Source organism: Festucalex cinctus, chromosome 19 (assembly GCF_051991245.1).
Source record: "Festucalex cinctus isolate MCC-2025b chromosome 19, RoL_Fcin_1.0, whole genome shotgun sequence".
Lineage (NCBI taxonomy): Eukaryota > Metazoa > Chordata > Actinopteri > Syngnathiformes > Syngnathidae > Festucalex > Festucalex cinctus.
Window position 1 is genome coordinate 2,333,021 of NC_135429.1, and position 24,686 is coordinate 2,357,706.

The 24,686-nt window shown below is 36.1% G+C and overlaps 2 protein-coding genes across 4 annotated transcripts in view; both read left to right on the forward strand.

Annotated features, from left to right (window-relative positions):
- Positions 1-20,286, forward strand: part of gabbr1b (gamma-aminobutyric acid (GABA) B receptor, 1b) — a 108,372-nt gene extending 88,086 nt beyond the window's left edge. For 2 of the 3 annotated variants that reach the window (XM_077507747.1, XM_077507749.1), the window contains 7 exons: positions 2,409-2,525; positions 4,087-4,194; positions 4,425-4,518; positions 5,582-5,709; positions 10,667-10,795; positions 11,165-11,308; positions 12,404-13,169. In XM_077507747.1, the coding sequence (XP_077363873.1) occupies positions 2,409-2,525; positions 4,087-4,194; positions 4,425-4,518; positions 5,582-5,709; positions 10,667-10,795; positions 11,165-11,308; positions 12,404-12,691 (1,008 nt within the window). In that variant the 3' untranslated portion in view covers positions 12,692-13,169. Of the gene's footprint in view, positions 1-2,408; positions 2,526-4,086; positions 4,195-4,424; positions 4,519-5,581; positions 5,710-10,666; positions 10,796-11,164; positions 11,309-12,403; positions 13,170-20,145 lie in introns of those variants that run through there. The other variant, XM_077507748.1, reaches the window with a different exon arrangement.
- Positions 20,287-20,842: 556 nt separating this feature from the next.
- snrnp40 (small nuclear ribonucleoprotein 40 (U5)) lies at positions 20,843-24,153 on the forward strand. Its single transcript, XM_077507093.1, has 10 exons — positions 20,843-21,131; positions 21,337-21,466; positions 21,545-21,638; positions 21,798-21,963; positions 22,071-22,193; positions 23,012-23,132; positions 23,227-23,309; positions 23,390-23,451; positions 23,570-23,673; positions 24,004-24,153. Exons 1-10 carry the CDS (start codon positions 21,018-21,020, stop codon positions 24,051-24,053), a joined length of 1,047 nt encoding a protein of 348 aa, XP_077363219.1. The 5' UTR covers positions 20,843-21,017; the 3' UTR covers positions 24,054-24,153.
- The last annotated feature ends 533 nt before the right edge of the window (positions 24,154-24,686 follow it).

The window sequence follows — 24,686 nt, forward strand, 5'->3', positions numbered from 1 at the left end:
CTGACATTTGCATATAAAAGTGTCAATGTAAATAATCTCCGTTGCCAGCGTTGAGTACTTCTGTCAGGTTTTCATTGACAGTTTTAACATATAAAACAATCAAATATATATTTTTGAAAATCGCTACCTTCCCCTTCATCTGCGAGAGCACGTGCTAGCAGGGCAGGTCGCAATTTGCGTAAGAAAAAAAAAAACACAAGCGGTTGTCTTGAAGATTAAACACAGCTCACTTTACATTGCGCTTTCAATTCTTCTTTTATGATGAGCGCTAAAGTATTTGAGCTTCCAGGAGAGAGGCTTTCCGCTGCCTTTCCATGCTGCTCATCAGTTTTATGGCTAAATTATATTTCTCCGCTGTGCTATCGCCGGTACCCTTCTGTGATGGCATCAAAAGACACACAAAGCAAAAGCTAAATATACCTACATAGTTAATCCTTTAGATGCTCGCTAAGCTGAAGGCTCGAGAGATGCCGGAATTCTGACATCACACGGATGATGATGATGATGATGATGATGATGATGATGATGACTCAACACACATTTAAGGTTGATTTTTCTCTCCTCACTTGTGGGTGTTGGCCCGCGGGAACCAGGTAAACCCCAAGGACTACTTTGCAGTGATGAGACATTGTGATTTTCTAGGCTAGTTATAAAAGTGACCATTTGAAAATGTAAGCACGAGTAGAGATTTGTAAAAATAATGCTAAGTGCAATTTCTGGGGAAATTGCGTGGGAAAGCTGAATGCTAAGATTTGAATGCATGTGGAATGCTTATGAATTGACTGAATTGAATTGAATTGAATTGTGAAATGATGCTCCTGATGACTGGACAATGCACTTTACCAACCGTGCCACTGAGACACCCGGTAATGATAAGTTATATGTATGGAAGTGGGTGTGGAAAATGATACTTAGAAAAAGTTCAATGTCTGTCCCATTGAAAATGAATTTGGAAAAAGTTGATGTTACAAGTTAAATCAGACGATATATAAGTTTGAACAGTGTAAATTGGAAGTATTATGTGGGAGTTGTTATGCGGCAAAAAGGTGTGGAGAATAAAAATCACAATAGCATATCCCCACAATTAATGTAAGAAATTATTAGTCGGATCAGTGTGTTCTCATGAATGACAATCTTTTCATTATTAACTCATTCACTGAAGCAACTGCTTCGCTTCCAGGCGGTTTTACTGGATTTTGACTGATTTTGCAAGGCCCACAGAATATTGTGTTCTATTGCTATAAAAAAAAAAGAAAAGAAAAAAAGCCTTAGGATATAGCTAAGTTTTGTCAATATTCATATTCCTGGCAAATACACTGGAAAAAAAAACAGCTTGTTGCAATATGGCTCTGCTACTCTGTTGCCATCTGCTGGCCATTTTTTTTTATTTTATTTTTTTAATAACTACCATTGCTTGAAGCGACCTCTTCATGTCAGAAGCTGCGCCAAAGACTTCTGTATGCATGCATTAAAATAAAAAAATAAAAATTAAAAATAAAATAAAATAAAAAAAAAACATACAAAAGCGTGTAAATACATTTTGGGGAGGGAAGGGCAAAGTATTTTAAAACGTTTTTACACGTTTTTGGATATCGAATGAATTGAAGTTCATTTGAGCAAATTGCTGGGAGCCAGTGTAAAGCCTTAAGGACTTGAGTGACAGGTTCTGATCTCTTTGTTTTGGTCTGAAATGGTCTGAAACATACTTAGAAACATACTTTTTTTTTTTTTTTTTCCTCATGAAAGAATGGGATCCAATCTTTCATGTAGTATCCACCATATTTATGTGGTCATACTGCACAATATTCCGTTTGCTTTGAAAGATGAGTGAAAATGCTCCAAAATCGTCTGGCACCGTTTTTTGTTTTTTTTGGGATAACGTTAATGCACTGTTCATTTCGAATATGCGATATATACACGGCCTCTCCGAGAAATAGATATCTTAACTCATTCACTGCCATTGACGGAAAAAGACGTCAAATGATGCATTTTTGCTGGGCTGCCAGTGAATGTGTTAAATTGAGGTGAAAGTGACCTCAAGGCTTGTGTAGGTGTCACAGCTGTCCCCTGAGCCTGAGGGGAACTAATGAACTAATGAAATTGTGAAACTACCCACTTATCGGAGAAGATGCAGTAATTACCTTTGCCGTCTTTATTTCTTCCTCAATTGAAGGTCTTCCCTTGTGATGCCCACAACCGCAGCAAAAGTAGACACACAATGTCGACACCAAGTGAGGGAGCCTGTGAGATGTTTAATTCCGTTTGAAGGTCACTTTAAAAAAAAAAGAAAAGTCTATTAAACTCTGACAGGGCTTAATAATGGCAAGTGTCTGTGAAGCTGATTTGCTTAATTTGTTTGATGTATTAATCCAAGATTGTGAGCTCTCGTGTCTTTGCTTCTCTAATAGTTCCGCCTTTGGCTGCTGGGTCTGGGTTTCAGCCTCGCATACGGCAGCATGTTCACCAAGATCTGGTGGGTCCACACGGTCTTCACCAAGAAGGACGAGAAGAAGGAGAAGAAGAAGGTAATTGTGAAAGGACGCGATTGACTGTACGGATGTTCAAGCTTCTCTGCTGAGCAGCCGCTTCAGCTTTATTTAATCATCATCTCCTTCCAAGGGCAAGAGATGATGTATCCCCAATCAACTGTTATTTTTTTTTTTTTTTACATTGACTCGCCCTATGATTTTACAATTGGCCCACTCCTTGCCCTTGAGTGTTCCGTATCATCTTTTTTTGGTCATCCTGCCAAGACGACAAACTCTTCCGATTGGCCCCAACAGCGACTTCCGTATGTTGTCACGTCACTTTCACTGTTGACAGAAAGATGCAGCACCGGACTGAATATTTAGGAATAACCTTAGCAGCAGAAAGTCAATCATGAGGAGTTATATATCATATATGTGTGTGTGTGTATATATATATATATATATATATATATATATATATATATATATATATATATATATATATATATATATATATAGATATAGATAGATAGATATAGATATAGATAGATAGATGGATAGATATAGATATATATATATAGATATCTATATAGATATATTTTTTTATATGATATATATGATATGATATATGATATATGATATGAGATATATATATATTTATATATATATCATGAGTAGCTGGTTTTTATTATTATTATTAATTATGGAAATATTAATATATATATAATATAATATACTGTATATAATCTAATGTAAAAATATTTCGAATTATTAAATTAATTATTAATTAATTAATTAATTAATTAAATAACTATTTCATCTAGAAGCACACATGTACTCGGCGTACATGCTGGGAATTTTGCAGACTTGTGTTATGACATGCTGGGCAGGGCATTCCATCGGTCCGAGAGCGATTTATCTTTATCTTATCTAAGACCCCACCCAGCACACCTGACAATTTGATAGGAACAAGACTGACAAAAAATTGGTCTAAGTTGTGGTGCAGGTGGCGTAAACACGATTTTGGTGTCTGGCAGTGAGATTGTGCGCTTCACTGATGTGTGGTGAATTTGATCCATAAAATAACGTGCATCGAACCTTCTGAATCAGTGTAGAAATCAATTCATTGAATACATTATTATTATTGTGGTTTCACTCAAACTAAATGTTCTTGATAGATGTAGGAAATGTTGCTGAATCTTCGACCACATTCGACACAACGTATAATAACAGCAGATGACTCGCGATGAATGTGCGTGTGCGTCATTGTGTTGCAACGGAGGCTCCATATCCAGTGATGACATATTTTCCATCTGCATAACTTGAGACAAAATCGATGGCCGCTTTATTACGCTGGACCTGATCCAAGGAAATCATTCTATTCTTAATCATAGGAACATAAAGCAACACCTGTTTTCTCTGAATAAGCCAGTCGGGTGTGTATTCCCATTTGGATGTCTTTTTGTCTCAGTGCTTTGAGGGCAGATTGAATCGGCCTCAGTTAGTGACGGATCATTGTTTCGGGAGCGGCTCTGGCCGGTCTGTTTGTGGCTTCATGAATCCCTCCTTCACGACATGAGATAAAGAGAGAGGATTTGTGCCTTTCCTTTCCCTGCAGCACCTGGAGCCATGGAAGCTCTACGCGACGGTCGGCGTCCTGCTTGGCATCGACTTCTTGTCTCTCATGATCTGGCAGATTGTGGATCCCTTACATATCACGGTGGAGGTATGATCATCAAGTCGTATGATATGCAATCGAAGTCCTTATTGGAAACACAACATGAAATCTTGCCCTGACGTGAACGTGTTTTATGAGAAGACTCAAACTATTTGAGAGTCAACATTTCACATTCCTCAAATAAAGTCATATTTTGTCAAAGAAATCTTTTTTTTTTTTTGCCTTAAACATCTCATGTGTGATGTATTTGTATTGTTGTTTTTTTTGCATGTAAACAGAAGTTCACCCGAGAAGCCCCGAAAGGAGACCTGGATGTTTTAATCCAACCGTTACTGGAGCACTGCAGCTCTGAAAAAATGAACACCTGGCTGGGTAGGTTGAATAAAAGACACTTCCTACTTTGAACTAAACTAAAAGTTGTTGTTTTTTTGTTTTTTTCATGATTTAGTTAAGCTTCAATCATCAATTTTGAGTCCAACAAAACTGCCCAGCCCTCATAATCGCACACAGATGCTATGTTTTGGTCCCAATAGAACGAAGGACGATGAAAACATTTTGAGCGCGTATTTTCAGCAATCGCACAGCTCTATTATACTGCAACTGTTGATGGATATTAACTCATTCACTCCCAAAGACGTATTTATACGTTTTTTTAGTTTTTTGTTTTTTTTTCCATTAATGAAACGGATGAAGCACACTTTTTTTTTTTTTGTAATGACTACCATCGCTTTAAGCTTCCACTTCAGGTCAGAAACTGCATCAAAGCCTTCATACAAAAACTCTAGCAAACATAAACGTATAAATACGTCTTTGGGAGTGAATGAGTTAATTGGAAAATTGCAAAGATCAAAGCGGTCAAATCCTAACTATCATGTCAGATGATCTAATTTGTTTATATATATATATATATATATATATATATATATATATATATATATATATATATATATATATATATATATATATATATATTAGGGGTGGGGAAAAATCGATATTGCAATACATTATTGCGCTCTCTGTCGCAAAAAATTATTGATTGACTGTAGATATCGATGTCATGTGTCCAGTTGTGCAGTGTCATGTTATAAATGTTTATGCACTTTAATTTGTCTCACTTTACAATGTTTACAGTTAAAAGGCGAAGAAGCAGTGAGGCACTATGCAGAACTTTTTGCATTGTGCAAAGTTTTGCCATTGAATAAATGCATAATTAGACATTTTCCTTTTTATGGGCATTTGTGATATATTGCAAAAAAAATTTGGATAATGTATCAAAAATTGTAGATGTTGTGTATCATGATATTATTGATATTGTGAGCCAAATATCATCACAGTATCGAATTGTGGTTTACCCGTATCATCCCACCCCTAATATAAATATATATATATATATATATATATATATATATATATATATATAATCTTTCTTGTGCAGGTGTGGTGTACGGTTACAAAGGATTATTGCTGCTGCTCGGCATCTTCCTGGCTTACGAAACCAAGTCAATCTCCACGGAGAAAATCAACGACCACCGAGCTGTGGGCATGGCCATCTATAACGTCGCGGTGAGTTGGACAAACGTCGCGCATCATATGAAGCTTTCCGATATGTGGATAGTCGTACGGATGCATTTTTGGGTGTCGTCTTGATGTCAAATTGTAAACGGCATGATGAAGACGACTGTTAAAATAGTACTTCGACTTGCCTCATTTGCTCCCAAAAACGTGAAAATACGTTCTATTTTAAATGTATTTAAGTGTCCCAAAAAGATATTTATTTTGGGTTTTTTTTTTAATGCTGGAGCATATAGAAGGCTTTGATGCAGACTCTCAACTGCAAAGAACGATTGAAGAAATGGTAGTTATTACACAAACAGCCAGCAGGTGGCATCAGAGTATAAGACATCAACCAAGACCATTTTGAAAAAAAAAAAAATTCTAAGCAGATTTGTGAATAATGATGAAACTTAGCTATGTTCTAATGCTAATTTCTGCAAAATATACTTATTTTTTTTCCCTGATGAAAGAAGAGACTTTAACCTTTCTTTTGATAGGTTCCATATTTTTACAGCAAAAGAACACAATATTTTGTGGGCCTTGCAAAATCAGTCAAAATCCAGGGAAGGGGATTGCTCCTGTGAAAATGGCTGGGAGTGAATGAGTTAATTGTTTCGATGTCAGATTAAGTTAACCAAAGGTTGCGGCGCATTTATTTTCACCCAAAAGCCAGATTAGCCGTATGGCTATTGACAGTCAGGCAAACGTGTTTGTCACATCTGCGTAAGTCTGCACACTTGCTCCTTCACTTCCGATCCTGCATCAACGCGGCCTCCCTCATCATGCGTGGCGACCGTTTCTTCCGTTCACACTTCACTGAGGAAGCTTCATCAGCTTTCTGGGCGAAGCCTAACTTGTGCACTTAAGCAAGGGCAGAAATGGCTTCTGCAGATGGAGTCATATGTCACAAAATGACAACTTCTTACACGGGAACCTGAAATAATAGAGTTGTGATTTGTCCTCCTCATCGGGAATGAAGTCATACAAAGGACAGCGCTGCTCACCTTTGCTGGAGATTAGCTTAGCCAAGTGAATGCTTGCCTTCCTTCAATATATCCGTGTCATCTGGATTAAAAAAAAAAAAAAAAAAATCTCATTCTATTTCCACTTTGGGTCAAGATTTTTCATCTACCAAACTACGGGGGCCCGGGGGCCATTTGCGGCCCGCCGTCCATTTTTCAGTGGCCCGCGACACGTGCTAAAAATGGCATTTGACTCAGTTCAAATCAAATAAAAACAAAAAATATTTGGAGATGGTCAAAGTAAGAAGGGAGAGTGTCGAAAAACACAGGTGCTATTAAAGGTTATTTTAGTAAACGAAAACGGAAAAACTAAAATTCAAAAAACAATTTCGTTAACGAAATAAAATAAAAACGATTGTTTTTTAAAAAAGAAAATTAACTGAAACTACATTTTATGTTTACAAAACTAACTAAAATAAAACTAACTATCATTATAGCAAAAATGTCCTTCATTTTAGTCTTTGGTAATTAATGTCATGAATGAGCCTTTGGGAATGATTTTAAATGTGATTTTTAGATTTATTTTGATATAAACTAGAATAATGACGTCGCACCCATAGTGTTTTTTTAAATATTGCGCACAATACTACACATAAAAAAAACTCAAACTAATACTGAAACTAACTAAACTAAAACTAAGCATTTATTAAAGAACTAAAACTAATAAAAACTAACAGAACCACCGATAAAACCAATTAAAACTAACTAAATTTAAAAGAAAACAAACTCAAAACAATAAAAACTCAAATGAAAAATTCCAAAACTATAATAACCCTACTGCCATACTATAAATAAATTGCTTTATATACTGTAGCATTTTTTTCTAAATATGCAAAAGCACAAACCAATGATTTGTACAATTTTTAGGACTAAACACAATTTCTCTTCATAACATGATGTGGCCCTTGCGTCCGTCCGATTTTCTGTATGTGGCCCTCAAATGGAAAAAGTTTGGACAACCCTGATCTAGGCCTTAACAGGGAGCAAGCATTATTTAGCGCTTCTGAAAGTACTTTAGCCTGTACGCTAGCCCTCTTTACGTCATCATTGTTTATACAGTCTTCTTAATTTAGCCATGTAAACTTCTACTGTCATTCAAAACGTTGTCACACACGGCACTTGTACCGTATTTTCCGCACTATAAGGCGCACCTTCAATGTTTGACATATTTTCAAACTTTTTCCATATATAATGCGCTACAGTAGAGGCTGGGGTGACGTTACGCATCCATTAGATGGTGCTGCGCTAAAGGGAATGTCAGCAAAACAGTCAGATAGGTCAGTCAAACTTTATGAATAGATTACAAACCAGCTTTCTGACAACTCCCAAAATGAATAAAACAGCTGTTTTATTGTATTAGCGTTAGCTAGCGATCCAAGATGGCGGGATCTTCTGCGCATGCGCGTCGCCGATCGTGCAGGGTCACCTGTGGCGGCTCAATATCGATCCATATATAAGGCGCGCCTGATTATAAGGCGCATGGTCAGCTTTTGAAAAAATTGAAGGCTTTTAGGTGCGCCTGGAAAATACGGTAAGTGATCAGTGAATAAAAGTCACTCTCCACTTCTGGTGGGTGACAGACTGCTATTTGGAAAGTGAGCGGGTTCCTTCCTTGATACATCAAGTTGGGTGACTTTCAGTTCTGTTGTGAATGCTGTGAGATGTTTACTGCCCAGACGTGGTTTCATTTATGCCCGAGTCGTTTTACCATTGGATGGAAAAATCAAGAGTGTCCAGCTTGATGGATCGATTTGTCGTAAGCAGCCTCTGAGTAATTGCGTTTCGGCCCTGAAGGAGATTGCTCTGGTGTCTCTTTCACAGTTTTTTTTTTTTTTTTTTTTTTTTGTTGTTGACTCGACTGCAATCAGCGGTCGAGCACATCGCTGTGTTAACAGCCAAGGAGACGACGAGCACAGCTCTCTTTCCACTATTGTTATGACTTTCATTCATTTTGGCTTGACAGCATACAAACCTGTCGTGCATTGCGACACACAAAATCGGGTCGGATTTGATTCGTTTTGTTTTGTGACAAGACGATGTGTCTGTCACTGCATAAATAACTATGTTGTTTACTTCCTCACCGTAGTTTTATTATCTACTAAATGGACGCTGCTGCTATTACAAATAACATATTTCCTTCGAAAAAAGGTGATTCAGTCACATTCAATCCACATTGTATGAAAAGAAATAAGGAAATCTTATTTGTCAGTACAACACAAGCAAGGTCAACATAAGCAAACTTAACTCATTCACTCCCAACCATTTTCACTGAAGCGATCCCTTGAATGGATTTTGACTGCTTTTGCAAGGCCCACAGAGTATTTGTGTTCTATTGCTATAAAACATACCAAAAGAGAAAATAGCATCTCTTCTTTCATCAGGAAAAAAATAATAATTAATTATATTTCCATCTGTTTCCGTTTTGCAGCAATTAGCATTAGAATATAGCTAAGTTTCATTAGAAATCTGTTTAAAACAGTGGGGAAAAGAGTTTTGTTTTTTTTTGCAACATGGCGCTGTTTGGTCTCATACTCTGCTGCCACCTGCTGGCTGTTTTTGTAATAACTACCATTGCTTCAAGCGTTTTCTTCAGTTCAGAGGCTACATCAAAGTCTTCTGAATGCTCTAGCCTTAAAAAAAAAAAAAAAAAAAAAAAAACGTATAAATACGTCTTTGGGAGCAAATGAGTTAATAACAAGGAGGAGGAGGAGGATGTAGATGATGGTACAAATGTTTTACTTTGAGGGCATGGAAACGCCAAGTCAATCAGACAATGACATATTTGAGCGCATATTTTCTTATTTGTCTGTCTGATCTTGTCAAATTCTATTTCGTCCCTGCCGACTTGGGATGTCACGACAAGGGCAATAAAAATCGTGATATCGTGATATTAAAACTGCCACAATATCGTCCTCGTCATGTTCACAATATTTAACTCATTCACTCGCCGCCATTTTCACATTTCGCAATCCCGTTCGCTCCCGGCTGTTTTACTGGATTTTGACTGATTTTGCACGGCCCACAGAATATTGTGTTCAATTGCTATAAAAGCATCAAAAAAAAGATTAAAGTCTCTTCTTTCATCAGGAAAAAAAAGTATGTTTCTATCTGTTTCCGTTTTGCAGCAATTAGCATTAGAAGACAGTTAAGTTTAATCAGTTTTCACAAATCTATTTAAAATTGGAAGTAATTGAGCTTTTTTTTTCTACACAGCCCTGGTTGATCTCCTTTGCTCTGCTGCCACCTGCTGGCCGTTTGTGTAATAACTACCATTTCTGCAACCGTTCTTTGCAGTTGAGAAGCTGCATCAAAGCCTTCTGTATGCTCTAGCATAAAAAAAACAAACAAAAAAAAAAAGTATAAATACGTCTTTGGGACACTTAGAACATTAAAAAACGCATTTATACGTCATTGGGAGTAAATGAGTTAAAAGGAACACATCTGTTAAAAAAAGTCAGGTTGATTTGCATTTGTGCAGTTCTAGCACCCTCTAGTGGCTATTTTATTGGTGCAATTTAATTTTCATGAGGGATGTTTTGGCCTTCTATGTTTGAAAAATATGCTAATTGTCAGATGAAGGGGTAAGAAAACTGTTGTTATTACTGATTGTATGTGGTTTGTTTGCATTACAATATTGTGCTGTTGTTTTTTTAGTATGAGCTTTTTTTTTCTTTTTTTTTTACAATATTGTGATCTTTTTTAAATATCGCCAACGCCCCCACAAAATCATGATAATTATCGTATCGTGACCTTCGTATCGTGATGTTTGGATATCGTTACATTCCTACTGCCAACACCTAACACCGTGGAATCTTAGTTACACGTGTAATGCACCAAAAAGTAATCAATTTTTTTCCTAGACAAAAACAAGCTTTCTTTGTAAAGCTGGCAAACAACAGAAACCTTCTACCAATGTTTTTTCTATCAATCTCTCGTTTCCTCAGGTGCTTTGTTTGATCACGGCCCCCGTCACCATGATCCTGTCATCTCAGCAGGACGCCTCGTTCGCCTTCGCCTCCCTGGCCATCGTTTTTTCCGTTTACATCACCCTGGTGGTTCTGTTTGTTCCCAAGGTAAAACGACATCGCTGTCGCCCGTCATGCGGATTAAAACGTCCCACGTTATCTGAGCTGCAATATCACATAATGACCTGTCGAGTGTTTCTGTCTTGCTACTACTTTCCAAACGTGCTCTCTTTTGTCAACCTCGGAGTCTATTCATCATTTTCCTCTTTGGTCACATTTGAATTACACAGCTGTAAAGACAGTTTGGCTTCTTTCCATTTGCTGCAAGGAAACGTAATTGCAGTTGTTCTGATATCCAAATAAGAGGCTAAATGTAATCATAACATAAGATTAGCCATGTTTTTATTATAACACGGGAAGGTCCGCTGTCATGCAGTCTAATGATCATTTGTAAAACAGCAAGTGCATGCTTTGCAGATGCGACGTTTGATCACACGAGGTGAGTGGCAATCGGACGCCCAGGAGACCATGAAGACCGGTTCATCGATGAACAACAACGATGAGGAGAAATCCAGACAGCTGGAGCGAGAGAACAAGGAGCTGCAGAAGATTATACAAGAAGTGAGACAACTATACATATTCCTGGTGAAAAGAGCTTTTTGCAACATGGCCTGGGATCTCTTATGCTCTGCTGCCACCTGCTGGCCGGTTTTCTAATAACTACCATTGCTTCAAGCATTCTTTTCAGTTCCGAGGCGGCATCAAAGCCTTCTGTATGCTCTAGCAAAATAAAAAAAATAAAATAAAAAAAGCCTTAGTATACATGGTCGTTTAAAAAAAAATAAAATAAAATAACGCCTTACTATACATGGTCGTTTAAAAAAAAAAAAAAAAAAAAAAAAAAAAAAACGCCGTACTATACATGGTCATTAAAAAAAAAACAAAAAAAAACGCCTTCCTTTACATGGTCTTTTAAAAAAAAAAAAAAAATGCCATACTACATGGTCGTTTGAAAAAAAATAAAATAAAATAACGCCTTACTATACATGGTCGTTTAAAAAAACAAAACAAAAAAAAACCGCCTTAGTATACATGGTCGTTTTAAAAAAAAAAAATGCCATACTACATGGTCGTTTTAAAAAAAAAAAATGCCATACTACATGGTCGTTTGAAAAAAATAAAAATAAAATAACGCCTTACTATACATGGTCGTTTAAAAAAATCAAAAAAAAAAAAAAAAACGCCGTACTATACATGGTCATTAAAAAAAAAAAAAAAAAAAAAAAAAACACACCTTCCTTTACATGGTCTTTTTAAAAAAAAAAAAAAAAAAAAACGCCATACTATACATAGTCGTTTGGGAAAATAAATAAATAAATAAATAAAATAACGCCTTACTATACATGGTCGTTTAAAAAAAAAAAAAAAAAAAAAAAACGCCTTAGTATACATGGTCGTTTGAAAAAAAAATAAATAAAATAACGCCTTACTTTACATGGTCTTTTTTTTTTTTTTTTTAAACCCAAAAAACAAAAAACGCCATACTATACATAGTCGTTTGGGAAAACAAACAAACAAAAAACGCGATCCTATACATGGTCGTTTGGAAAAAAAAAAACGTCTTTGGGAGCAAATGAGTTAATCAGAATCCAGTTTGGTCTAGCGGGGACGCAAAGAAAACACGATAGCAAATAAATGTCACGGATTTGCCCTCAGAAAGAAGAACGCGTCTCGGAGCTGCGGAACCAGCTCTCTGAGCGACAGGCCCTCCGCTCGCGGAGAAGACCGTCCACCGTCTCCAATCAAAACCACAGCACCCCCCCACTCGCCATCCCCCCCACCGACCCCAGATCGTTGGCCCCGCCGCCGGGGTACCCCGCACCCGCTCCGGAGCTGCACGCCGCCCCCCCGTCGTTTGGAAATTCCTCCAGCCTCTACCAGCCTGACAACAAAATCAGCCGCAATAACTGTCACACCAGCCGGCTGCAGATGCTCTACAAGTGAAGTTGGATATATGTCGATGAACTGAACACGGTACAACGAATTGGCATAAAGACAAAAACGTGCAATTTTGCATTTGTCATATCCTAGTGGTGCGTCATGGAAACTACGATTTGAGAAAATGCTTCCATGTTGACCGTTTGCTGAGCTTTATGCCGCTTTATGTGCAGTGCTGTTGCTTGCTGACTTCAATTTGAAAGAAGACATTCAAATTTGGGATCAGCAAATTGAAATACTGTATTTTTCCGACGAGAAGTCACTCTGGAGTAAAAATTGCAAAGTCATATTTTTGGGTGAATTTTTTTCGATGAAGAGCAGCAGGGCTCGGTCTCGCACCCAAAATCACCGTTCCACTAATGAGTTGTGGAACTTCTGCTTCTTCTTTCTGTTAGATAGCTTAGCATGAAAGTAAATTACAATAAATAAATGACACCTGGCATTTTTTTTTTTTTTTTTTTATAAATACCATGATTTGACTACATTGCAAACCATATGTAGCAACAATACACAACAGCAAGACTTCATAGTCTTTATACTCCAGAGCGAATCAGTGTGATTGTGCCATTCCAAAGCGCCTTTAAGCTGTTTAACGACACTCCAGTTGGAGTTAACTGTAAAACGAAACACACAATAAGGAGAATTTTATACAGTGTGTATTTAAAGACAAAACATACATCGTTTTTTTTGTTGTTTTTTTTTTACACATCGCGAGCCTCGCGCTAACGCGAATGGAGGATCCCATATAAATGCTAACAGGAAGTTAGCATCAACTTCGGGAGTAATAGTCCTTCCAATAACCAATATTCATACACAAATTCTGTGGAGACACAAATTCTTCCCAATTTGTGAGAAACAAGTTATATTTGAAGAGAATTCAATGGCAATGTTCTTCTGTTCTCATTGTAAGCGAGTATATCATGGATGCATGGCACCACGCTGCCCCCAAGAGGCCAAAACGCGCAGGAACACCCAGTATTTGTTTTGCAATTACTGTTTTAGTATGCAGTACTTTTATTGTACTTTTTCAATTTTAACTTTTCCAACAAGAAGGGATGAATGAGTATAAGACTATGATCATAGTTTTAGTAGTTGGGAAAAAAAAACGCTCCTGAACAAATTGGCAATGGAAATTCGACAGACTCGATCTCCTGAGCAACGGCTGTTTACAAAATGGAGTTGACAAATTCAGCCAATCGGAATGTGTGAGCTCGGGTTTGAAAGGAGTTGCTTTGATTGGCCACGGTTGAAGTTGGCTGTGACCACTCCCACAGCCTTATTTTAGAACTCCGCAACACAGCTGTCATGAGAAATGAACTTTTCTCGGTTTGACATGAATGCTTGCAGTTCACATCAGAACAGAAAACTTTTTTTTTTTTTTTTTTTTTTTTTTTCCCAGTGGTTGCAATAATGCACACTGTGAAGTGGCGCGTTTCAGCAAACGGTCATAATGGCAACCAAGGAATGATTCCAAAGCATTTCTGATCGTACAAGTACCTTCCACTAATGTCTGTAGACGGTACTTATGCACCTTCTGATTCATGACTGATCAAAAATGACACATTTGTGACGTGATCAATCACTGTACCCATGTCATGCAAAAAAAAAAAAAAAAAAAAGATTTGATTTCATTTACATTTTTATGAGTCTCTGTTGGAAGAAATTGCAGTCACTTAACATGGTTTTGAGGACTTCCTTTGATTCTTTTGTGCCCACCCCAATCAAATCACTCAGGTTAGGAGACCTCAAGCAACATAATTTAGGTGAGGATGGAGGCTGCCATTTTATGGCCTCACATACAGTAACAACCGTTTTCATGGTCTTACAGTACTTTTGTCTTCTTGCAGGAGCCTTCTTGCTAACATTTTGCTGACTTTATATTCAAGTGTATTATCCACTTTACTTTTATCCGAAATATTCCGTTTTTCTTCTAGAAATTTTACAATCATTGAAAAGGTTTGATTTCATCAGATGCCGTCATGCTTCGTTAGAATTCCAAACACCGGCAGTCCATTGAAAAGAGACGCAATGCTGCCATCTGCTGGCCATAGTTAGTGTTGTTGATTCCACAACCCATTGACCAGGCAGCGCTGTACTTAGACTTTGCACTACACTTTGATTAAAAATAATAATAATGAAAAAAAAATGCAGTTGACGTCATTTACCGTTCATGGCGGCATACGTCATGATTTTACTGATCATTATTAAACGTTTTTGGCCGTCAATGTTAGCTCCTTTTCATTTCTCAGGGTTGATTAATGAAATTGTTTTCTGGTGATGATGAGGACATGACTCGCCAAATGGTTTCCTTACTTGCTGCTCGTTTTGAAGCAAACTTTGCTGGCTTGATAGCAGGCGACTAACTTAACCACTGCGAATGTTGTGTTGATTTGCTTTGTTTGTTTTAGGTTTCGCTTCATTTTCTATCTGCACTGTGACGGACTGTAACTATCAATACTGTAGCAGAAAATATCATTTTTATTCAATTAAAGGCAAAATTATATTGGGGGGGGGGGGAAACTAATTCCGCAAAAATAAATATGAAACAAAACATCTGTCAGTTTGATTTCAAGTTATTCTTAACTCTTTCATTCCCAGCCATTTTCACAGAAGCAACCCCTTTTGCTCCTGTTTTACTGGATTTTGACTGACTTTGCAAGGTCCGCAGAATGTTCTGTTCTATTGCTATAAAAACAGATCCGTTTCCATTTTGCAGCGATTAGCATTAGAATAGTTTCATCATTATTCACAAACGTGTTGAAAACACTGGCAAAAAGAGCTTGTTGCAAATGGCCCTGGCTGATCTCTTATACTCTTCTGCCACCTGTTGGCCGTTTTTTGCAATGACTACCATTGCTTTAAACAACCTCTTCATGCTTTAGCATTTAAAAAAATAATAATAAAAAAAATAAAAAACTGAAAAAAAATGAAAAAAACGCATAAATATGTTTTGGGGAATGAAGAACAAAGTATTGAAAAACGTATTTATACGTCTTTGGGTTTGAATGAGTTAATAAGTTTGTTTTAATGTTTCATCAAAAATCATGGAAAACTTCAACTCAAAGTACATTGACTGCATTTCTTTTCATGAATGTGATCCCCTCCCAAAAAAACAGTATTTTCAGATGAACAGATGTCATTTTTTTTGCTTGAATTTCCACAATGAATGACTGTGAAAATCATTGTTGTCTTAAAAGTTTTACAAACCTGTCTGTGGAAGTGTATTGCATTTTCATGGGGTGATTTTTTTTTTTATGAATATTTTATGCATTTTTTTTTTCTGTTTTTCAAGATATTTTTTTCTATTTTTCTAGGACTTCTCTTGAATTTTTTTTTCTGGTTTCATAATACACTTTTGTCTGCTTTTTCTGAATGTTTTTTTTTTTGTTTTGTTTTTTTTAATTTTGACAAAAATGCGTTTCATTGTTTTTAATACAGCAAGTATATTTTTTTTGGAAGTCCTGTCTTTGAATCACATACAGTCGATGGGGTTTATTATTATTTTTGTCGACTTTAAACGGGTGCCTTTTTTTTTTTTTTTTAGGTGAATGCAATACACTTCCGCCTTTGTCCACATTTATGACCAAAAAAAATCACACATATTCATCAATCGTTAAATCAGTCAAGAGTTGTGTTCGATTGGTTTATCAGCCTGAATCCTAATTGTTGTTATGCTTCAATTCCACGTCTGTATAGACGACTTGTTGTATATTAGTGCTTCAAGCAAGGATTTGTGTCTCCAGTTTGTGGTCGAACAGCTTGATCTGTAGCATGGGTAAAGTGACTGAAAACACTCGTCAGTTTCATAACTACAGTCTGAGCCGCAGATGTACAAATCATGAAAACGTCGCGTATTGTTCCTGCCACGTCCGCTCCAAGTCAACATTGTAATGAAATCGATGAAATGTTTGTCTGTAATGTGTTTTCACTGTTGAGTATGTAAAGCAGTGGCGACATGAGAAAATGCACTATAAATAATACAAATGATGTAAATAAGAACATTTGACTAAGCTGTATTTCATGTGTATTAAAAAATATATTTCTATGCTGTAATACCTGATGAACTGGTGATGTATTTATTTTTTTCAGTTCAGTTGCAACACACAACCATGCCAGTATTGTTTGGAAAGAATATTTTTTGCTGTCGTAAAAACTCACAGAGCATTTTTAACAAGCCAATTCTGAAAAGCATCGATAATATAAATCACTGATGGTCGTTTTGAAGGAGGAAAAAAAAGACGCCTTACTATACATGGTCGTTTTTTTTTTTTGTTTTTTTTTTAAAGGCCTTACTATACATGGTCTTTTTTTTTTTTTTTTTAATGCCTTACTATACAGGGTCTTTTTTATTTTATTTTATTTTTTTAATGCCTTACTATACATGGTCTTTTTTTTTTTTTTTTTTTTTTTAACGCCCTACTATACATGGTCTTTTTTTTTTTTTTTTTTTTTTTAACGCCCTACTATACATGGTCTTTTTTTTTTTTTTTTTTTTTTAACGCCTTACTATACATGGTCGTTTTTTTGTTTTTTTTTACGCCCTACTATACATGGTCTTTTTTTTTTTTCTTTTTTTTTAACACCTTACTATACATGGTCTTTTTTTTTTTTTTTTTTTAAAGGTCTTACTATACATGGTCGATTTTTTATTTATTTTTTATTTTTTAAACGCCTTACTATACATGGTCTTTTTTTTTTTTTTTTTTTTTTTAACGCCCTACTATACATGGTCTTTTTTTTTTTTTTTTTTTTTTTAAAGGTCTTACTATACATGGTCGATTTTTTATTTATTTTTTTTTTTTAAACGCCTTACTATACATGGTCTTTTTTTTTTTTTTTTTTTTTTAAACGCCTTACTATACATGGTCTTTTTTTTTTTTTTTTTTTTTTAACGCCCTACTATACATGGTCTTTTTTTTTTTTTTTTTTTTAAAGGTCTTACTATACATGGTCGATTTTTTATTTATTTTATTTTTTTTAAACGCCTTACTATACATGGTCTTTTTTTTTTTTTTTTTTTTTTTTTAAACGCCTTACTATACATGGTCTATTTTTTTTTATTTTTTATTTTTTTTAAACGCCTTACTATACATGGTCTTTTTTTTTTTTTTTTAAAGGTCTTACTATACATGGTCGATTTTTTATTTATTTATTTTTTTTTAAACGCCTTACTATACATGGTCTTTTTTTTTTTTTTTTTTTTTTTAACGCCCTACTATACATGGTCTTTTTTTTTTTTTTTTTTTTTAAAGGTCTTACTATACATGGTCGATTTTTTATTTATTTTATTTTTTTTAAACGCCTTACTATACATGGTCTTTTTTTTTTTTTTTTTTTTTTTTTTTTTTAAACGCCTTACTATACATGGTCTATTTTTTTTTATTTTTTATTTTTTTTAAACGCCTTACTATACATGGTCTTTTTTTTTTTTTTTTAAAGGTCTTACTATACATGGTCGATTTTTTATTTATTTATTTTTTTTTAAACGCCTTACTATACATGGTCTTTTTTTTTTTTTTTTTTTTTTTAACGCCCTACTATACATGGTCTTTTTTTTTTTTTTTTTTTTTAAAGGTCTTACTATACATGGTCGATTTTTTATTTATTTTATTTTTTTTAAACGCCTTACTATACATGGTCTTTTTTTTTTTTTTTTTTTTTTTTTTTTAAACGCCTTACTATACATGGTCTATTTTTTTTTTTTTTTTTTTTTCAAACGCCTTACTATACATGGTCTTTTTTTTTTTTTTTTTAAAGGTCTTACTATACATGGTCGATTTTTTATTTATTTATTTTTTTTTAAACGCCTTACTATACATGGTCTTTTTTTTTTTTTTTTTTTTTTTTTTTTACGCCCTACTATACATGGTCTTTTTTTTTTTTTTTTTTTTTTTTTTTTTAAACGCCTTACTATACATGGACGTTTTGGGGAAAAAAAAAAAAAGACCATGTATAGTAAGGCATTTGCCTTACTATACATGGTCTTTATTTATGTATTTATTTATTTATTTTTTAAATCAAATAAAAATTCAAGTGACACAATAGAAAGTAGGGCTGCTCAATTATGGGAAAAACAATCACGATTATTTGAATGATTATTTTTTTGGTAGGAAAAACAAAATGTTTAAGCATTTTAAAAAAATTATTACATTTAAAACAATAGAAACACTAATTATGTAAGTTCCTTTTGGACCAAACATAATTTATAATATATAATTATTTATGTTGGCAAAAACTTGAAGTTGGAGTGCAGCATGTGCGCTGTGCAGTAGGATGATAATTTATTTATTTTTGTACAAAACAAGAAAATGCTCAAGCGTAAAAAAACAAAAAACAGAAAAAATTCTTGAAACACTAATTACGCAAGTTCCTTTTGGATGAAACCAAATTTATTAGTTATTTTAACATAAAGGTTCAAATGTCTACATTTAAACAACTCAAAAATTAGTATTAATCTTTTTTTTTATGATTCTGCTGATTTTGTAATTGTAATTCAATTTCAAATGAACAGCGCTAATACAAAGTATTAGAAATAAAATAAAACAAAATACAAAAAAATCAAATAAAAATGGAAAAGAATTAAATAGAAAAGAAAATGGAAAATACAGAGAATACAAACCTGTAAAAGAATAAATGAAGAAAAATTACGTATTAAAAATGCCGCGTTTGTAAAAGGTCCTCCGCGATTAATGTAGTTTTGGCGCCCTCTTGTGGTCACGTGCGTCAACAGGCTAAATTTTAACTCCCTTGAAAGCTACACGACCAATTTGAGGGGAATAAAACCCAATAATGCCGATGAAAATATATTAACCTATGTGATCAATTCATTTTTCCTTACACGGATCATAAATTCTGACAGTACAAAGTGAGTGACTTGACTCTGCAAACTAGTTGTTGAGCGTTGATTTGGTTTCCTCATCGACAACAGGTGTTGTGTCGCAAACGGCGCCCCCTCGCGGAGGCGCGCGCGCGTTTGTTCTCCGCCTCCTCATACGTCGTTCGAGTTGCCTCTTGATTAATTAACACCCTCATTGTTCGGTTCTCGAGGAAAACGGAGATTAGTGGAGATAAAATCTCCGCCAAAAATGTAAAACACTAAATTAAAAAAAACAAAACAAAAAACGATTACTTAGTGGCACTTTTATGCATGCACTGGTAAATATGTAAACAAAAAATGAATAGGCTATAAAAAGAATGAAATCCCAGGTGTGAATGAAATCCCATATTAATTTTTTAAAAATTATAATTAGTAAAACAACTCCTCCTACTGGCCAAACACAAAATTACATCTGCAGTACGGCACCACGCCACAAGGTGGCGCCTCCTTGCGATTGTTATACCTATGCAGCACTTTCTCCTTTGGACATTGATGCCGTGGACTTGTACGCGTCATCGTGACGTTGCTGTCTATTTAATTTTAATTTTTTTTAGTATTTGATTGTGCATTTGTCCCCCTGCAGAGACTTGACCAGGAGATGGCGACAGCTTGGCGTTTGAAGACGACCTGGCATGCATTTCCGGTCCGGCTTCAACTGCCACAACCTGCTAACTAACTACACACGTAGAGGAAATTGTTGCGAACAATCCTGTTAATGAAAGAAAAATAGAACATTAAAAGAATAAAAACGAAATAACGTTGGTTCACGTGATTGACTTTGACACGAGTGGCGTAAATCGCGACACTTTTGCAGTCCTGATGACAGGCCAGGGGGCGGCGCTATAGTGTAAGAAGCGGAAACATTTGAATGATGGGCTGACGTCACGTCCTTTTGCGGCGTGTGTGAAGGGATTGTTCGACAAAAAAAAATACTTTGAAAAAAGATCATGAAACTTAAAAAAATAAATAAAAATAAAATTCTTTTTTTTTTAAACGCCTTACTATACATGGTCGTTTTGAAGGGAAAAAAACGCCTTACTATACATGGTCGTTTTTTATTTATTTTTTTTAAACGTCTTACTATACATGGTCGTTTTGAACCTATGATACCTATGCGTCCATTAGTTTATCGGTATATTTATTTATTTAGCAATTTTCGTCATACTATATTGTTTATCCTGTGTTGTTCGTTTGTTTCCTCCTACCAAACCGGAGGACGCACGACTACCTCGGTTTCGCTTCCGGTTTAATTCTTGACATAGCCAATCATCACAATAACGGAAAATCTCGGCCAATCAGACCACTCGAACTTGCGGAAGTACTTCCCTCTGTTCTCCCCCCTCAATTGCTGAACTCTCGATGTAACTCCGTGAAAAGGCGGCCATACATTCGTTTTTTTTATAGCCAAAATAACGGAATTTCAATCTTTTTAACGGTCTCGTCGAAGAAACAGGAATGATTGAGCCGAAGAAGAGAATGGCGGACATGGCGGTGGTGCCGTCCGCTGCCATGAAGAGACCTCGGACGGAGCTGGTGCTGGCAGCCCAGTCTCAGCAGCTCGTGGCCGGGGTATTGTATTCAATTTCACATAAAAACGACCACTAACTTCTTTAGTTCATGTTAATTAGAAGATAACTGGATATGGACTACAAAATACCTTGAAGTGCACTTTCGGCAGTTTTAGCATAAATAGCTTAGTTATGCTAATAGTAAGCTAGACCAAACTAATTGTTGGCAATATTAAAAATGTAATAATGTGAATTGACTTTTTCAGGGGCCCCCAAGGACCTCCAGCCTGCAGGCCCCCATCATGCTACTGTCGGGCCATGAGGGTGAGGTGTACTGCTGCAAGTTTCACCCCAACGGAGCCACCCTGGCCTCGTCCGGCTTTGACAGGCTCATATGTAAGCCCGTCACATACAAACAGCATGAAGATGTTAAAGTTGTAAGGAAGACATCAGCTGTGTTTTGTGTGTCTGTAGTAATGTGGAACGTGTACGGAGATTGTGACAACTTTGCCACGCTGAAGGGTCACAGCGGAGCAGTGATGGAGCTGCACTACAACACAGACGGAAGGTCGCTAAACTTACGTACTTTGAAACCCCAACTCGGGCTTGAGACTGTATTGAAACCGAAAACCGTGATTAAAAATCTTAAATGTGTCGATACTCTGTCAGATTGTTGCTAAAACACCAGATGAGTTTAAAGAGTCGTTCGTATTTTGTTCCCATTCAGCCTGCTGTTCTCTGCCAGCACGGACAAGACGGTGGGCGTGTGGGACAGCGAGACGGGCGAGCGGATCAAGCGGCTGAAGGGCCACACCTCATTTGTCAACACCTGCTACCCCGCCCGCAGGGGACCCCAGCTTGTGTGCACCGGCAGCGACGACGGGACCGTCAAGGTGAGGGCGGAGTATAATGTCACATATGTCTCAAAAACATATTGTCACTTGTTTATTAATATGAAAAATGCACTGCATTATGAATGCATGTACGTATTGTGTCGCAGCTGTGGGACGTGCGCAAGAAAGGCGCCATCCACACCTTCCAGAACACCTACCAGGTGCTTGCCGTCACCTTCAATGACACCAGCGATCAGATTCTGTCTGGAGGCATCGACAATGACATCAAGGTATTGATTTCATCAATTAATTTAGTGTGTTTGTTTTTAATTGTCATAAAACATTTGAATAACGTGGCTTACATAGTTGAACGTGCACTGCTTTACCCTAACAATATGGCTGCAATCAAGATTGTTAGTTTACAAAAGTAGAATCACTTGACAATTTTTTGCATGATTTTGCCACTTTTCCATGTCCTCCACTGATTATTTTTCCCCAAAACTAATTACTACCTAAGTCCTGCTAAGAAGCAGACACTTGTTTTTGACATGAGCCGAGTGGGAGGTAATCACGGAGTTAAAGGCACTCAACGTGAGGGCCCATTTGGTTAATTGGCGAGCCGATTTAATCAGTTAAAATTAGCTGTTTTAAAATTGTCTCTTTTTTTTTTCTTGTCAATTGTTGTTTTTTACACATTCACACACAACATAAAACGAATATAGTGACATTCAAACTCCCAAAAGGGTACCAAAAAACAAGTTATTTTATTCTCTTTTTTTTTTTTTTTTTTTTTTTTTTTTTTTTTTTTTTAATTAAGCTGTCAATTAATTGGTTATTGGCATTTTGTTTCTGCCATAAAATCTTTGTTGGTTGGGCCCTACTAAATGTTTAAAAAAAAAAAAGTTTTTTTTTATATGTTTCTTTCAATTGTTTGATTAAACAAACTGGAAGAAATCAAACACATAATAAGCACATTCATACACAAGCTGCGGGTTAGCCAATTAGCAGCTGTACTTGCTCATATGCTGACACCCACGTCATTCACACACACTCAAATTCACAGTACAACTTGAGGATGACCATTCCTGTGTGTTCCTGTACTTTGCAGGTGTGGGACCTGAGGCAGAACAAGCTGATGTACAACATGCACGGACACGGTGACTCCGTGACCGGACTTAGTCTCAGCTCGGAGGGATCTTACCTGCTCTCCAACTCCATGGACAACACTGGTAAAACTTTTATCTGTTTTAAAAAAAAAAAAAAAAAATCCCAGTGTCTCTTTTCAGGCATGTTTTTTGACCATTGTTTTATGTGTGCATACAGTGCGTATTTGGGACGTTCGGCCTTTTGCGCCCAAAGAAAGATGTGTGAAGATTTTCCAGGGCAACGTACACAACTTTGAAAAGGTCTTTATTAATATTCACGAAAATCTTGTTGATACTGTTTGTTTGTTTTTCTGACAAACTCCAACCCCGTTTTCTTCAAGAATCTCTTGAGGTGCTCGTGGTCCACCGACGGCAGCAAGATAGCCGCCGGATCGGCTGACAGGTGACACACAGGAACACGAATCTTGCGTTCTCGGCTTCTGGGAAATGAGAAGTGTCCTTGAGAGAGTAAATCACCCCAAAAAGTTTCCCATTGATTCTAATGATTTTTTTTGCATTAGATTTGTTTACATTTGGGACACCACGTCACGCCGCATCCTCTACAAGCTGCCGGGACACGCCGGCTCCGTCAACGAGGTGATCTTTCATCCCGAGGAGCCTGTCGGTAAGTCGCGCTGCCACCTGACGGCGTTTCGGGTTTACGGTACGGGGGAACCTCGTCAAGTCGCAGTTCGGGACAGTTTTCTGTAGGATATCATTCAAACTATTGGCTGAAAACGCACTCAATGATGCCCAACCGTATATTTTTGTGCTCTTTTTGAAACTATAAAACATTTCTCAAAAATTCCCTTTAATTTTTTAATGGAAGATGAGTTTGAAATTTGGGGTTGAAACTACAGGGTTGACTGCCTTTTTTTTACATTTATTTATTTATTTTTTTAGATTTTGTTTCTATTTTTAATAATTTTATGTGGTGCATGCTTTGTCTCCACAGTACTCTCTGGTGGCAGTGATAAACGACTGTACATGGGAGAGATTCAGTAGCAAATGTTTGTGAGTGTGTAAGAACATCAGCAGTGATTTTTTTTTTTTTTATTGCAATGTTTTGTTCTTTTTAATAAAATCTACAAATTCTTTCGAGAAATCATGTCTGATCTTGTTTTTCGATATGATGCGGTGCTAAAACTCCATTACGAGCTTTAAAAAGGATATACAGCGCCATTTACCATACCCGACCGACCAAGCTCACGTGAAGCCAAATTTAATTCAGATCTGGTCCAGTTTGAAGTCCATTTGCAGCCTGTAATGCAGTCTGTAAATGGTGATGTCAAGATCGGATCACCTTTGATTGAAAATTTCTGATGTCTTTTTCTCATTTATTTAATCCAGTTTGAATTTAATTGTTCATAATGTGTATGCTAAATCTGTAAATTAATCACATACAATTTAATACAAATTGATGGCATAATTACACAATTGTCAAATTTGATCCAATCTGGATCCAATTTGATTGTCATTGTGAAAGGTCAAACTTAATCCATATCTGATCCTGTTTGATTCACATTTTCTGTTTATTTTATTCAAACTGCAATCTGTGCCAAATGTAATTTAGATTTTGACATCCTATTGAAACTAGATGTGTGTGCATAATCTGTCAATTACAACATCAACCCAAAG